At 40.8% G+C, this 17,364-nt stretch overlaps 1 protein-coding gene across 1 annotated transcript in view; it reads right to left on the bottom strand.

Annotated features, from left to right (window-relative positions):
* Positions 1-756: 756 nt before the first annotated feature.
* The window catches only part of LOC125516362, a 21,854-nt gene continuing 5,246 nt past the window's right edge, over positions 757-17,364 (bottom strand). Inside the window, exon 4 of the mRNA XM_048681833.1 lies at positions 757-804. Within this exon, the coding sequence (XP_048537790.1) occupies positions 757-804 (48 nt within the window). The remainder of the gene's footprint in view (positions 805-17,364) is intronic.

Genomic DNA, 17,364 nt, shown 5'->3' on the forward strand with positions numbered 1-17,364 from the left:
TGGTGAACGATCAAAGAATCAACTATATCTCAGGTAATCCTATAAATGTTGAAACCAATGTTATTGAAACTGTAACCCTGGAGGAATACACAAGAGACACTTTCCGAAACGTTTCAGACTCCGAAAAGGAATAGGTATGTGGTACGGTAAGTAAACCGACTCCAAAACAGTTCTAAAGGCAATATTTTTCCGTTTTGAAATATTTAGAAAAATAGAAAAACTAGAAGCAGTCCGGGAAGGACACGAGGCCTCCACGAGGGTGGAGGGCACGCCCTACCCCCCAGGGCACGCCCCCCTACCTCGTGGGCACTTCGCGTGCCCTCCGGACTCTGTTTTCTTGCACGATACGTATTTTGGTCGGTAAAAATTCATTATATATTCTCCCGAAGGTTTTGACTCCTGTATCACGCAATTCTCCTCTGTTCTTGTTTCGAGCTGTTTTTCTGACAGATCTAGATTATCATGACGTCTTCAAGTGCCCCCAAGGACAAGTTCTTCGAAAAGGTCATCAACCCTTACCTCGCAGAGGTGCTGCGACACCCTCAAACCATTGAGATGCGTGATGGGCTGCTGCACATCCGCGATGCTGAGGGACCGAAGGGGACCGGAAGCATGGAGACGAGGCTCGAAGCAATGGAGCAACAAGTTTTCAAGTGCCAGGGGTTGGTGGAACGTGGACTCAACTCCAACCACATGATGATCGCGGAGTTCACCAACAACCACAAGCTGGATGCCAAGAACATTGGGGAGACCATCTTAAAGCTTCACGAGAAGCTCGAGCACCTTCAAGCCCAAATCTATGACCTGCAAAACCAAAACTGTGAGTATGAGTATAGATTCAAAAGGATGAGTTTGGCTGCAGATTTGAGGATCCCGGAGACTCGATCATCCTTTTATGATGGTGAGCCTATGCCTTGGAAGATGGACGACAAGCCCGCATCACCAATAACTCCGCCACCTTCCTCACCAGCGAAGGAGATATAATCATATGGGCATGGGCACTCCCCTTGGCAACTGCCAAGCTTGGGGGAGGAGCCCCGGTATCGTATCACCATCACACTCCTATCTTTACAGTTTTTCTTAGTTCGATCCTTTTAGTAGTATCTTGATCTAGTAGAATAATGTCTTGGCATGATCTAGTTTTGAGTTTTGCTTTATGATCCCTCTATGTAATCGAGTCCGTGAGCTATATATAATAAAGATTAGTGTTGAGTCAAGGGCTTGATTATTTTGCCATGATCTTGAGTGAATAAAAGAAAAGAATAAAAAGAAATAAAGAGTTCATATTGATCTTATTGAGAGTGATGACTTCACATAAAAAGGGTATGATGCTTAAAAATTGTTGAGAGTTGACAAGCATAGCTTTGGTCATCGTTGCAATTAATAGGAAGTAATGAAGAAAGAGAGGTCTCACATATAAATATATTATCATGGACATATTTTATGATTGGGAGCACTCATTAAAATATGACATGCTAAAGAGTTGATGTTGGACAAGGAAGACAACGTAATGGTTTATGTTTTCTTATATCTGAGATAAAGTATATTGTCATGGATCATCCAACATGTTGAGCTTTCCTTTCCCCCTCATGCTAGCCAAATTCTCAGCACCAAGTAGAGATACTACTTGTGCTTCCAAAACCCTTAAACCAGTTTTGCCATGAGAGTCCACCATATCTACCTATGGATTGAGTAAGATCCTTCAAGTAAGTTGTCATCGGTGCAAGCAATAAAAATTTCTCTTTAAACATGTACCATTGATTGGTGTGGAGGAAATAAGCTTTATACGATCTTGTGATGTGGAAGAAATAAAAGCGACGGACTGCATAATAAAGGTTCATATCATAAGGGGCAATATAAAGTGACGTTCTTTCGCATTAAGATTTTGTGCATCCAACCCCGAAAGCGCATGGCAACCTCTGCTTCCCTCTGCGAAGGGCCTATCTGTTACTATTATCTTCTACCTTATGCAAGAGTCATGGTGATCTTCACCTTTCCTTTTTACATTCTATCCTTTGGCAAGCACATTGTGTTGGAAAGATCCTGATAGATATATCTAATTGGATGTAGGGGAGCGTGAGTTATTATTGTTGACATTACCCTCGAGGTAAAAGGTTGGGAGGCGAAACTATACACCCCTATCTTTCTCTGTGTCCGATTAAAACTCCGTAACCACAAGTATCGCGTGAGTGTTAGCAATTATGAAAGACTAAATGATAGTTGAGTATGTGGACTTGCTAGAGGGCTTTGACATAGACTCTTTCTGATGTTATGATAAATTGCAATTGCTTCAATGACCGAAATTATAGTTTGTTAGTTCTCAATAAAGTTTCTAATTCATACTTTTGCATTGTGAACAGTTTATTACTTGAGCATAAGAAATCATATAACAATATCCATATACGTTGTTGTTAAGAGAATAATCATGATGCCCTCATGTTCGTATTTTATTTTATCGACACCTCTACCTCTAAACATGAGGACATATTTATCGTTATCGGCTTTCGCTTGAGGACAAGCGAGGTCTAAGCTTGGCGGAGTTGATATGTCCATTTTGCATCATGTTTTTATATCGATATTTATTGCATTATGGGCTGTTGTTACACATTATGTCACAATACTTATGCCTATTCTCTCTTATTTTACAAGGTTTACATGAGGGAGAATGCCGGCAGCTGGAATTCTGGGCTGGAAAAGGAGCAAATATTAGAGACCTATTCTGCACAACTCCAGAAGTCCTGAAACTCCATGGAAGTTATTTTCAGAATATCTAAAAAATACTAAGCGGAAGAAATACGTCAGGGGGCCACCACCTGCCCACGAGGGTGGGGGCGCGCCCTACCCCCCAGGGCGCGCCCCCTGCCTCGTGGGCCCCCTGTTGGCTCTCCGGTGGCCATCTTCTACTATATGAAGTCTTTCGTTAAGGGAAAAATCATAAGCAACCTTTCGGGACGAGACTCCGCTGCCACGAGGCGGAACCTTGGCGGAACCAATCTAGGGCTCCGGCAGAGCTGTTCTGCTGGGGACACTTCCCTCTGGGAGGGGGAAATCATCGCCATCGTCATCACCAACGCTCCTCTCATCGGGAGAGGGCAATCTCCATCAACATCTTCACCAGCACCATCTCCTCTCAAAACCCTAGTTCATCTCTTGTATCCAATTCTTGTCTCCAAGTCCGGGATTGGTACTAGTAGGTTGCTAGTAGTGTTGATTACTCCTTGTAGTTGATGCTAGTTGGTTTATTTGGTGAAAGATCATATGTTCAGATCCTTTATGCATATTAATACCCCTCTGATTATGAACATGAACATGCTTTGTGAGTAGTTACGTTTGTTCCTGAGGACATGGGAGAAGTCTTGCTATTAGTAGTCATGTGAATTTGGTCTTCGTTCGATATTTTGATGAGATGTATGTTGTCTATCCTCTAGTGGTGTTATGTGAACGTCGACTACATAACACTTCACCATTATTTGGGCCTAGAGGAAGGCATTGGGAAGTAATAAGTAGATGATGGGTTGCTAGAGTGACAGAAGCTTAAACCCTAGTTTATGCGTTGCTTCGTAAGGGGCTGATTTGGATCCATATGTTTCATGCTATGGTTAGGTTTACCTTAATACTTTTGTTGTAGTTGCGGATGCTTGCAATAGAGCTTAATCATAAGTGGGATGCTTGTTCAAGTAAGAACAACACCCAAGCACTAGTCCACCCACATATCAAATTATCAAAATACCGAGCGCGAATCATATGAACGTGATGAAAACTAGCTAGACGATATTCCCATGTGTCCTCGGGAGCGCTTTTCTCTATATAAGAGTTTGTCCAGGCTTGTCCTTTGCTACAAAAAGGATTGGGCCACCTTGCTGCACTTTATTTACTTTTTTTACTTATTTCTCGTTACAATTTATCTTATCACAAAACTATCTGTTACCACTTATTTCAGTACTTGCAGAGAATACCTTGCTGAAAACCGCTTATCATTTCCTTCTGCTCCTCGTTGGGTTCGACACTCTTACTTATCAAAAGAACTACGATATATCCCCTATACTTGTGGGTCATCAAGACTCTTTTCTGGCGCCGTTGCTGGGGAGTGAAGCGCCTTTGGTAGGAACCTCGTTATATTGAAGATCCTCCTCGGCAACGACGCCAGAAATCCTGCTTGATGGCTGATACGTCTTCAATGTATCTATAATTTTTGATTGTTCCATTCTATTATATTATCTGTTTTGGATGTTTAATGGGCTTTATTATGCTCTTTTATATTATGTTTGGGACTAACCTATTAACCGAAGGCCCAGTGCAAATTGTTATTTTTTGCCTATTTTAGTATTTCGCAGAAAAGGGATATCAAACGGAATCCAAACGGAACGAAACCTTCGCGAGGATCGTTTTTTGAACAAATGCAATCTAGCAGACTTGGAGTGGAAGTCATGGAAGTAACAAGGCAGCCGCGAGGCAAGAAGGAGCGCCCACGGGGGTAGGCACGCTCCCCACCCTCGTGGGCCCCTCGTAGCTCCACCGACCTACTTCTTTCGCCTATATATACTCTTATACCCTGAAAACATCCAGGGGAGCCACGAAACCACTTTTCCACTGCCGCAAACTTTTATACCTGTGAGATCCCATCTGGGAGCCTTTTCCGGCGATCTGGCTGAGGGGTATTCAATCACGGAGGGCTTCTACATCAACACCATAGCCTCTCTGATGATGTGTGAGTAGTTTACTAGAGACCTTTGGGTCCATAATTATTAGCTAGATGGCTTCTTCTCTCTCTTTGGATCTCAATACAAAGTTCTCCTCGATCTTCTTGGAGATCTATTCGATGTAATTCTTTTTGCGGTGTGTTTGTCGAGATCCGATGAATTGTGGGTTTATGCTCCAGATTATCTATGAACAATACTTGATTCTTCTCTGAATTCTTATATGCATGATTTAATATCTTTGCAAGTCTCTTCGAATTATCGGTTTAGTTTGGCCTACTAGATTGATCTTTTTGCAATGGGAGAAGTGCTGAGCTTTGGGTTCAATCTTGCGGTGCTCGATCCCAGTGACAGAAAGGAAACCGACCCGTATTGTATTGTTGCCATCGAGGATAAAAAGATGGGGTTTATATCATATTGCTTGAGTTTATCCCTCTACATCATGTCATCTTGCCTAATGTGTTACTTAATACACTAGATGCATGCTGGATAGCAGTCGATGTGTGGAGTAATAGTAGTAGATGCAGAATCGTTTCGGTCTACTTGTTACGGACGTGACGCCAATATTCATGATCGTGCCTAGATATCTCATAACTATGCGCTTTTCTATCAATTGCTCGGTAGTTATTTGTTCACCCACCGTAATATTTGCTATCTTGAGAGAAGCCACTAGTGAAACCTATGGCCCCCGGGTCTATTTTACATCATATTAGTTTCCCGTCAACTAGCTATTTCAGTCGCCGTTTATTTTGCAATCTTTACTTTTCAATCTGTACAACAAAAATACCAAAAATATTTATCTAATTATCTTTATCAGATCTCACTTTTGCAAGTGGCCATGAAGGGATTGACAATCCCTTTATCGCGTTGGTTGCAAGGTTCTTGATTGTTTGTGCGGGTACTAGGCGATTTGCATGTAGTGTTCTACTGGATTGATACCTTCGTTCTCAAAAACTGAGGGAAATACTTACGCTACTTTGCTGCGTCACCCTTTCCTCTTCAAGGGAAAACCAACGCATGCTCAAGTGGTAGCAAGAAGGATTTCTGGCACCGTTGCCGGGGAGATTTACGCTCAAGTCAAGACATACCAAGTACCCATCACAAACTCTTCTCCCTTGCATTACATTATTTTCCGTTTGCCTCTCGTTTTCCTCTCCCCCACTTCACGTTTGCCATTTTATTCGCCCTTTTTCTGTCCGCTTCTTTCCGCTTGCTTCTTGTTTGCTTATGTTGGAGTTTTTTGTCACGATGGCTCAAGACAATACTAAATTGTGTGACTTTTTCAATACCAACAACAATGATTTTATTAGCACTTCGATTGCTCCTATTACCGATGTTGAATCTCGTGAAATTATTGCTGGTTTGTTGAATCTTGTCATGAAAGAGCAATTTTCTATCCTTCCCACTCAATATGCCGCTATCCATCTAAACAACTTTGTTGATTTGTTGGATATGCAAAAGAAGAAAGATGTTGATAATGATACTATTATATTGAAGCTATTTCCGTTTTCGCTTAGAGATCGTGCTAAAACTTGGTTCTCTTCTTTGCCTAAAAATAGTATTGATTCATGGAATAAGTGCAAAGATGCTTTTATCTCTAGGTATTTTCCTCCCGCTAAGATCATCTCTCTTAGAAACGATATTATGAATTTTAAGCAACTTGATCATGAGCATGTTGCACAAGCCTGGGAGAGGATGAAATTAATGATACGTAATTGCCCTACACATGGTTTGAATTTATGGATGATTATAAAAAAAAATATGCCGGTCTATTCCACCTAAGCATGATATCAATGAGTCTCTCAAAGCCATGAGAATTTCCATTGATGAGTGCAAAGAAAGAACCGCTATGATGCGTGCTAAAAAAATTGCTTTGTGAAAGCGTGTTCTTCTAGTTTTTATGACAACAATGATGAAGATCTAAAAGTAATTGATGTGTCTCCTATTAAATATTTGTTTCCAATATGAATCTTCATAAAGATGGCAGTGGAGATGAGTCAACTTTAGTTAAAAGGCGTCCAAATGATTCAGAGTTTTTAGATCTTGATGCAAAAATTGGTAAAAGTGGGATTGAAGAGGTCAAAACTTTACATAGTAATGAACCCACTATTTTGGATTTCAAGGAATTTAATTATGATAATTGTTATTTGATAGATTGTATTTCCTTGTTGCAATCCGTGTTAAATTGTCTTCATGCTTATAATCAAAATAAAGCTTTTACCAAACATGTCGTTGATGCTTTAATGCAATCCTATGAAGAAAAGCTTGAATTGGAAGTTTCTATCCCTGGAAAACTTTATGATGAGTGGGAACCTACTATTAAAATTAAGATTAAAAATCATGAATGCTATGCTTTATGTGATTTGGGTGCTAGTGTTTCCATGATTCCCAAAACTTTGTGTGATGTGCTAGGTTTCCATGAATTTGATGATTGTTATTTAAATTTGCATCTTGCGGATTCCACCATTAAGAAACCTATGGGAAGGATTAATGATGTTCTTATTGTTGCAAATAGGTATTATGTGCCCGCATACTTTCTTATGCAATCCTACATGTCCTATTATTCTTGGTAGACCTTTCCTTAGAATGATTGGTGCAATTATTGATATGAAAGAAGGAAATATTAGATTCCAATTCTCGTTAAGGAAAGGCATGGAACACTTTCCTAGGAAGAAAATTAAATTACCTTATGAATCTATTATGAGATCCACTTATGGATTGCATACCAAAGATGACAATACCTAGATCTATTCTTGTTTTTATGCCTAGCTAGGGGCGTTAAACAATAGCGCTTGTTGGGAGGCAACCCAATTTTATTTTTGTTCCTTGCTTTTTGTTTATGTTTAGTAATAAATAATTCATCTAGCTTCCGTTTAGATTTGGTTTTATGTTTTAACTAGCGGTGTGACCCGCGCATTTGCGCGGCTAGATTTAATATACAATGTTATGTGTGGTGTTGTTTTCCAGCACTTCCTCGCAACACATTATCCGATTTGATTCGTGAAGGCAATATCTTTGTTGTTCGATTTGATTTGCAACACCATTAATATTTATAATATTTTCTATGTTTAATCTTTTAGTAATAATCTCTCGATGTCTTTATCCCCCCAACAAACTTTTCATGGGAGTTGATCTACCAAGAATTAAACCTAACATTATCAAAGACTTTTTGTGGTCGTATGAATGCACCTATCATATTTATTGAATTCCAGTTGTTCATGCATCTTTGGATGATCATTACCTAGATGTCCCTCACTTTATGCATCATATTACTAGAAAATTCATACCCCAAAAAGGAGAACCACGGTTGGATGATTTCCTTTCTGATTTTGTTGATGTTTTCACCAAGAATTAAGTATAACAATAATGAATCTTATCTCGAACTTGTTTTTTCTTTCTTCATTCGCCTGCTTAGTGGTTGTATATAGTATATAATCATCAAATATATGCATCTTTTTAAAACTTCTTACAAAGTTTTTACAGCAAGCGGTCCTTTTTGAATTCGCATCCTTGGACTATTGATATAATATTATTTTTCTGTTGGCCCATATACTACTTCATCTATGTTTTCATCTTCTATTTTTTGTAGTGCATATCATGGTATGCTTGTATAAACTTGTACGTGCAGCTACTCATGTGCCTAGTTTCCAAATTGTCTACATCATTGGTGCCATTCAGATCAAACTCCAATATATTTGAGTGCATGCTAGCTTGTCTACCCGTCGTCTCTTCAAAGCAAGCTTGCCTGTATGCTTTGTACAATCGAAGTCGATTGGCCCAAGCAAGGCGTGAAGGTCTCCAGTAAACCATAAGAAACTTTGTTACTCTCACTAATCTTCTCCTTAAAAAGGTTTTTTATTCAGCATTTTGTAACCATTGTAGATGTAAAAATTTATTGTATTTTCTTTATAGATTCAAAAATAACATCGTCTAGAGCTTATCGGGTTTCTTTCTAGCGCAAAAATTAGCATTAAATCACTGCCATGCATATCACATGTGTGCTGCCAGCTTGCCACCCATGGAGGTCAGGCCTCGCTGGAGTTCCAAACACCTCTGTGAAGCCTACGTCTGGCAGCTGAAACCCGTCGAATTGCTTATGAACAATATTCGTGATAAGTCAGTTCTTCTCGCCCCCGACTTCATTATGCAGCATGGAAGCAGCCTTCCGGGTCCAAGCCAAGGCACTGGGCCTCCCCCATCAGGGTAGCATTGAACTGCCTCTGGCAGACGCCCCGCTAATGTGTCTGTGTGTGTGTGTGCCTACGTGCTACGTTGTAAAGTCAGATCCGGAAAAAAACTTCTGAAATTATATTAGACCACATTGAGTGAAAGCTCAGAAACCACACCGGTTTGTATATCCACCAAAAAACTACTCCAGTTGCACTATGTCCATGTCAATGGTCTGGTCAAATTTCTTTGCATGTACCTGTCTAGGAGCCCGTATCACCGTCCAAAAGAAGATGCTAAAAAAGTAACGGTGACCAATATATATTCATTGGCTGATGTCACTCATTGCATCATCCATCTATTAAGCCATTCCTTTTGTTTATTAATAATATAATATATCCCTAAAAAATGGACAGATACATAATAATAGATCATAGGTTGGTAATTTTGCTTGTATTCATATTATTTGGCGTTGACATGTAGTATATTTTTATCAACTGGAAAACCGATTCATAGTTTTATTAAAATTAGAGATTGTTCTTATTACTTTTTTTATATTTTTGTACTGGCATCTTTTTTTATTGAATACGAATTGTTGTTTTAATATTGTTATATTCCAGATGTGTATTTAAAAAAAGAACTACCCTATATATGCGTATAGACGTGAGAATTTCACGGACATGGGTAGATAGTTCTTCTTGGCAAAAAAACATAGGTGTCCTAGCACATCACGATTTGCATTAGTATGTATGCACCTCTATATTCTTGGCAAAAAAACATAACTCTTGTCGGACACCAATTCATGTGTTGAGCGTGTCAACAAAACATATGTATGCACCTTTATATTGTTGTACGTAACTCTTAATTTTTTTTTTAGTTTAGCCCTTTTAATTCAGATCACCCATCGAATATCTATATCTATACCTACTATTAAAGCAAGGTGAGCGAATCAACCTGTGGTTGAGTTGGTTAGGTGGACAGTGGTATCCCCAACCCACCAGCGTTCAAATCCTGGTGCTCGCATTATTCCTGGATTTATTTCAGGATTTCCGGCGATACGCTTTCAGTGGGAGGAGACGTTCCCGTCGACGACGAGGCGCCTACGGTGACTTCGTAAATCTCAAGATGATATGCCGTCGAAGGTGCTCATAGGAGTAGGGTGTGCGTGTGTGCGTTCATAAGGGTGAGTGTATGCGCGTGTATATGAGCGCTTGTGTCTGTACTGATGCTCAAAAAAAAAATTAAAGCAAGGTAATATTCTTAGTTTCGTCCCGCATCTTATCCTACGTCACGTGAAATACATGAGGTGGTACTAATTCATAAACAAGTTCCGTTCCTCGCCTTATCCATATTGGGCCACCTTGTTCCACTGTTGGGCCTTTTCTTAGCGTCCATTAAGTCACGTGAGAAAAATAGCTGATCATGTATGATCGAAGTAAGACATCCCGTGTGGTTAAGATATGGTTACAACAATAAACTAATTCGCATCCGTTCGGATCAGGCTAAATAGTGTCACCTTACTTCTTTACACCGATTCACATTAGTTCATATACACAAGTTACCTAGCCTAAAAACAGTCTGTCAGAACACACAAGGAGCTTCGCAATGAGCAGCGTGACATTCAGAAGTCGATTGTGGGCTTGAACGAGAAAGGACAAAACATCCTCGACAAAGATGAAGTGCAGTGACAGCCGCCGACGGGCACACACGGAGTGGGGATGTGGCATCTAGGATGGCCCAGCCGATCCGCCATCACCTGGGAGGTCGGTGCAGTCAGAGGTTGAAGAGGGGAGGGTGGGCGGATCCGCCGGATAGATAAAGACGCATCGCACCGGTCAACAGTCGGAGAGGCAGGAGGGGCGAGGGGACGCGCGGGGGTCACGGGAGGGCCCAACCAGGGGAGCACAGGCGCCCCGGATCAACAGGGGCCACTCTGTCGGCCGGCCGGCCACCGAGAGACGCGCCGCCAGCTGACAGCCGCGAGGGGCGCACGCAACAGGCGATGAGAGACGAGGAGAGGCCTCGCCGCCGCCTGGTGTGGTGGCCTCGGCTGCGGCAAGGGGAGGAGCTGCATATGGGGTTGCAGGTGGCGGCGCGCTTCGGGGAAGTCGCCCGTGGCTTCCAGCGCTCGCTCATAGTCGCCACTCCCCAGGCCGGCTATAACAACGCGGCAAATCCGCAAAAAAAAAAATCCCAAAGGAAGCAACGACTGCTCGGAACATACGGATAAGAGAGATGGAGCGACGAAATAGAACAAGAGCGGTCGAATGGATAAGCTTTGAAGCGTGGCCTCTCTAGAGCGAGTCATACACGTGATGGATGGTGTACGTGTCGGCTGGAACCAACCAACATTATTTCCATCAGCCGGTTGATTTTCTTAATCCTTTTCCTGTTAAAAAAGAAGGACATGCACAATGCATCTATCTGTTTTTTTCTTTGGGAGAGATGCTCTTGTGTTTGGTCCAAGCCCAAATATTGAAAAGAAACATTAGGAATGAAATATAATCCTAAAAATCAAACAATCTTTAATAAAAAAACAAAAACCTACATAATCAAAAACACTGGATTCAATTCTTTTGATAATTCTACAAAAATCGTTCAAATGAATTATACTGTAGGTTTCCTTCTAGAAAGTTATTTTATGCATCACTCTTCTTTCATCCGATGGTAGTGCATGGCTTAAATATGCACCAATAAAGGACACTGGGGTGGCTTCTTCGCATCAACACTTCACGATAAAAAAAAGATAATGCAACCCGTAGCAACACACGCGCATATGCACCTTACAGAGACGAGGGTAACCTCAGCATTTTATCGGAGTTGAATGTGAGTGGCACGTAATGGCACATCAAGCATATTTTGTTCTTTCTTTCGCCCATTGCAATGCACGGGCATATGTACTAGTTTTTAACCTATGTGGATTAATGTGATGACTTATTTGCTGCCCGGAGATTTCTTTTTTACTAAAATCATCAGCGATATTAGCATACGCAATTAGATGTATCAAAAATGCGCCTGATTTTTTTTGAGAGGTTGCTTCATGTGACCATATCTTACAATAATACATTAGTTTTATTGGGGTAATAGTCTTTCTGTACAAACCGGACTGCTTTCCGTTTGCTATGTTTTTTAAGTCTTCCTCTAGTCATGTACACATACGTGAGATTGTTTAAATATGCGTAGCGTGCCTTTTTCTAGGCAGTGCCTATTTCTTTTTTTCTTTGAAAATAGTGCCTGTTTCTTTTTTGTTTCCTATTCTCTCGTTATGCTTTTTTTTCTATTTTCTAAAACTTTTTTCTAGTTATGTACGGACATGAGATTGTTTTTTTTTCTGAAAGCACGTACGTGAGATTATTTGGTATGTGTAGCATGCCTCTTTTCTCCTCTACTATTGTAAAAGAAAAAACGAATCCAAACCTGAATTGGCTGTTGCCTTTTTCCATGTACAGAACACGTGCGTGATGTTTTCTCTTTTTAGTGTAGCACGTACATGATGTTGGCATTGCAACTTCTAGGTGTCCTCCTTACGCACGGTGTGGTTGCACTTTCTCATCGCAGAACCATATACAGGACAGGACATTAGATGGGCACAACTTTATTTTTGGATGTGACAGGTCCAATTGTTCCTACGTAACAATATTTGTATGTAACGTTTATATCTTTTAATCTCAGCCCTTGATATCTAAAATTAGTGGTCAAGATAATTTAATCTATGTGGATCAATATAATGGCTTGTTTGCCTCTTGTCTTAATTATATAATAGATTTGTGTTTGTGCCAAGTAGAACCAATAGGATCTTCTTGGGTGATATTTGTTTGATCTTGCTGAAAAAGACAGAAACTTTGTGCTCACGAATATAATTGTTACAATGCACCAGAACGTGATAAAATACTAATTATTTTTTCAGTAGATAAATATACAAATTATCCAGGCTGTCCTAGTTTTTCAGAATTTTTGGAGGTCCAGAAGTATTCGAACAAATCAGATTGCTACAGACTGTTCTGTTTTGACAGATTCTGTTTTTCGTGTGTTGTTTGCTTATTTTGATGAATCTATGGCTACTATCGGGGGGTATGAACTATAGAGAAGTTGGAATACAGTAGGTTTAACACGAATATAAATAAAGAATGAGTTCATTACAACACCTTATGGTGGTGGTTTGTTTTCTTACACTAACGGAGCTCATGAGATTTTCTGTTTAAGTTTTGTGTTGTGAGGTTTTCAAGTTTTTGGGTAAAGATTTGATGGATTATGGAATAAGGAGTGGAAATAGCCTAAGCTTGGGGATGCCCAAGGCACCCCAAGGTAAAATTCAAGGACAACCAAAATCCTAAGCTTGGGGATGCCCCGGAAGGCATCCCCTCTTTCGTCTTCGTCTATCGGTAACTTTACTCGAGGCTATATTTTTATTCACCACATGATATGTGTTTTGCTTGGAGCATCTTGTATGATTTGAGTCTTTTCTTTTTAGTTTACCACAATCATCCTTGATGTACACACCTTTTGGGAGAGACACACATGAATCGGAATTTGATAGAATACTCTTTGTGCTTCACTTATATCTTTTGAGCTAGATAAATTTTGCTCTAGTGTTTCACTTATACCTTTTTAGAGCACGGTGGTGGTTTTATTTTATAGAAATTATTGATCTCTCATGCTTCACTTATATTATTTTGAGATTCCTTTAGAACAGCATGGTAATTTTCTTTAGCTATAAATTAGTCCTAATATGATAGGCATCCAAGATGGGTATAATAAAAACTTTCATATAGAGTGCATTAAATACTATGATAAATTTGATACTTGATAGTTGTTTTGAGATATAAAGGTGGTAATGTTAGAGTCACGCTAGTTGGGTAATTGTGGAATTGACAAATACTTGTGTTGAGGATTGCAAGTCCCGTAGCATGCACGTATGGTAAACGTTGTCTGACAAATTTGTAGCATGCGGTGTTCTTTGATTGCTTTCCTTATGAGTGGCGGTCGGGGACGAGTGATCAAGGTTGTTAGAATCACGATTCTGTTATACGATTCTACGACTTTACGATCCAAACTTACCCATCTGATTCTACGATTTTAGTTCATAAAATCTACGTGTCTACGATCCTGGTAGTGAAGATTCTATGATTTACGATTCTATCATCAGTGCTCTGATCCGATTCAAAATCGCGATTCTGACAACCTTGCGAGTGATGGTCTTTTCCTACCAATCTGTCCCCCTAGGGGCATGCGTAGTAGTACTTTGCTTCGAGGGCTAATAAACTTTTACAATAAGTATATGAGTTCTTTATGACTAATGTGAGTCCATTGATTATATGCACTCTTACCTTTTCGCAATTTGCTAGCCTCTATGGTACCGTGCATTGCCCTTTCTCACCTCGAGAGTTGGTGCAAACTTCGCCGGTGCATCCAAACCCCGTGATACGATACGCTCTATCACACATAAGCCTCCTTATATCTTCCTCAAAACAGCCACCATACCTGCCTATCATGGCATTTCAATAGCCATTCCGAGATATATTGCCATGCAACTTTCCACCGTTCCATTTATTATGACACGCTCCATCATTTTCATATTGCTTTGCATGATCATGTAGTTGACATCGTATTTGTGGCAAAGCCACCTTTATAATTCTTTCATACATGTCGCTCTTGATTCATTACATATCCCGGTACACCGCCTGAGGCATTCACATAGAGTCATATTTTGTTCTAAGTATGGAGTTGTAATTCTTGAGTTGTAAAAAAATAGAAGTGTGATGATTTTCATTATTAGAGCATTGTCCCATGTGAGGAAAGGATGATGGAGACTATGATTCCCCCACAAGTTGGGATGAGACTCCGGACGAAAAAAGAGAGGCCAAAGAAGCCCAAATAAAAAAAGAGGCCAAAGAAGACCAAACAAAAATAAAAAGGAGAGAAAAAGAGAGAAGGGACAATGTTACTATCCTTTTTCCACACTTGTGCTTCCAAATAGCACCATGATCTTCATGATAGAGAGTTTCTTATTTTGTCACTTTCATATACTAGTGGGAATTTTTCATTATAGAACTTGGCTTGTATATTCCAATGATGGGCTTCCTCAAAATGCCCTAGGTCTTCGTGAGCAAGCAAGTTGGATGCACACCCACTTAGTTTCTTTTGATGAGCTTTCATATATTTATAGCTCTAGTGCATCCGTTGCATGGCAATCCCTACTCCTCGCATTGACATCAATTGATGGGCATCTCCATAGCCCGTTGATTAGCCGCGTCAATGTGAGACTTTATCCTTTTTTGTCTTCTCACATAACCTCCATCATCATATGCTATTCCACCCGTAGTTCTATGTCCATGGCTTGCGCTCATGTATTGCGTGAGGGTTGAAAAAGGTGAAGCGCGTTAAAAAGTATGAACCAATTGCTCGGGTTTTCATTGGGGTTGTGCATGATGGGAGCACTTTGTGTGACAAAAATGAAGCATGGCCAAATTATATGATTTTGTAGGGATAAGCTTTCTTTGGCTATGTAATTTTGATAAGACATATAATTGCTTAGTTAGCATGCTTGAAGCATTACTATTTTTATGTCAATATTAAAACTTTGTCTAGAATCTTTTGGATCTAAATATTCATGCCACAATAAAGAGAATTACATTGAAAATTATGTTAGGTAGCATTCCACATCAAATATCCTGTTTTTATCATTTACCTACTCGAGGACGAGCAGGAATTAAGCTTGGGGATGCATCATATGTCTCCAACATATCTATAATCTTTGATTGTTCCATGCTATTATATTATCTGTTTTGCATTTTAATGGGATTTATTATGCTCTTTTATATTATTTTTGGGACTAACCTATTAACCGAAGGCCCAGTGCAAATTGTTGTTTTTGCCTATTTCGGTGTTTCACAGAAAAGGAATATCAAACAGAATCCAAACGGAACGAAACCTTCGCGAGGATCTTTTTTGGAACACAAGCAATCCAACACACTTGAAGTGGAAGTCAAGGAAGCAACGAGGCAGCCATGAGGCTGGAGGGCGCGCCCCCCACCCTCGTGGGCCCCTCATAGCTCCACCGACCTACTTCTTTCGCCTATATATACTCGTATACCCTAAAAACATCCAGGGGAGCCACGAAACAACTTTTCCACCGCCGCAACCTTCTGTACCCGTGAGATCCCATCTTGTGGCCTTTTCCGGCGATCTGCCAGAGGGGGATTCGATCACGAAGCGCTTCTACATCAGCACCATAGCCTCTCCGATGATGTGTGAGTAGTTTACCACAAACCTTCGGGTCCATAGTTATTAGCTAGATGGCTTCTTCTCTCTCTTTGGATCTCAATACAAAGTTCTCCTTGATCATCTTGGAGATCTATTCGATGTAATTCTTTTTGCTTTGTGTTTGTCGAGATCCGATGAATTGTGGGTTTATGATCCAAATTATCTATGAACAATATTTGATTCTTCTCTGAGTTCTTATATGCATGATTTAATATCTTTGCAAGTCTCTTCGAATTATCCGTTTAGTTTGGCCTACTAGATTGATCTTTCTTGCAATGGGAGAAGTGCTTAGCTTTGGGTTCAATCTTGCGGTGCTCGATCCCACTGAAAGAAAGGGAACTGTCGGTGTCAAAACCGACGGATCTCGGGTAGGGGGTCCCGAACTATGCGTCTAGGCGGATGGTAACAAGAGACAAGGGACACAATGTTTTTACCCAGGTTCGCCGGTTTTGACACCGACATTGGTGCTTTAATTGAGAGTTCCTCTGTGCCATCGCCATCAGGAACGATGCCTCATACCATCTTTAAAGACGGCACTGTTGCTAAGGGAGCTTTGGCTATCCGCCAAATTCTCCGGCTAGGTGGTTTTCTTATGACCTCCTGTGCGGCCGTTGCGCCGACGATGACTTCTCGGGTCATCAAAAGCAATCTTCACGTCAACTCGGAACTCACCGAGCAGTTAGATCCAATGGAGCTCTCCTCCCTAAACGAGCTCTTGGATCGCATCGCCGCCCTGGGAGTCACTACAGACTACGATCAGATTGGGCGTAAATCCGATCTGAGAGAGATTAACTCTCCCCAGGTCACCCAACATGTTGCAGTGGTGGAGGAACAATGCGGCGACCCTTCATCTATCTTAAGGACTAGCTATGTCCGGATTCCTGATCCCTCCAAGACGGATACCCGCGGAGGGAAGGACGTCACTCAAGCCCTGAACCTAAAGTCAGGCAGCGGGCTAGATTCATTGGACAACATCCAAGAATCCAAGCTTGCATGCCTGCAGGTCGACTCTAGAGGATCCCCGGGTACCGAGCTCGAATTCGCCCTATAGTGAGTCGTATTACAATTCACTGGCCCACCCAAACATAAGTGATCTATCCCAAATTAGGCAAGACCCCGAAGAAACAGTACACCATTACTGTGCCAGATTCCTCCTGGTCATGAATAGGATAAGGGACTACCGCGAGGAAGACGCAATTTCATTCTTCTGCAATAATTGCACGGATAAGGGAATCCT

The sequence above is a fragment of the Triticum urartu genome, chromosome 6 (genome assembly GCF_003073215.2).
Source record: "Triticum urartu cultivar G1812 chromosome 6, Tu2.1, whole genome shotgun sequence".
Lineage (NCBI taxonomy): Eukaryota > Viridiplantae > Streptophyta > Magnoliopsida > Poales > Poaceae > Triticum > Triticum urartu.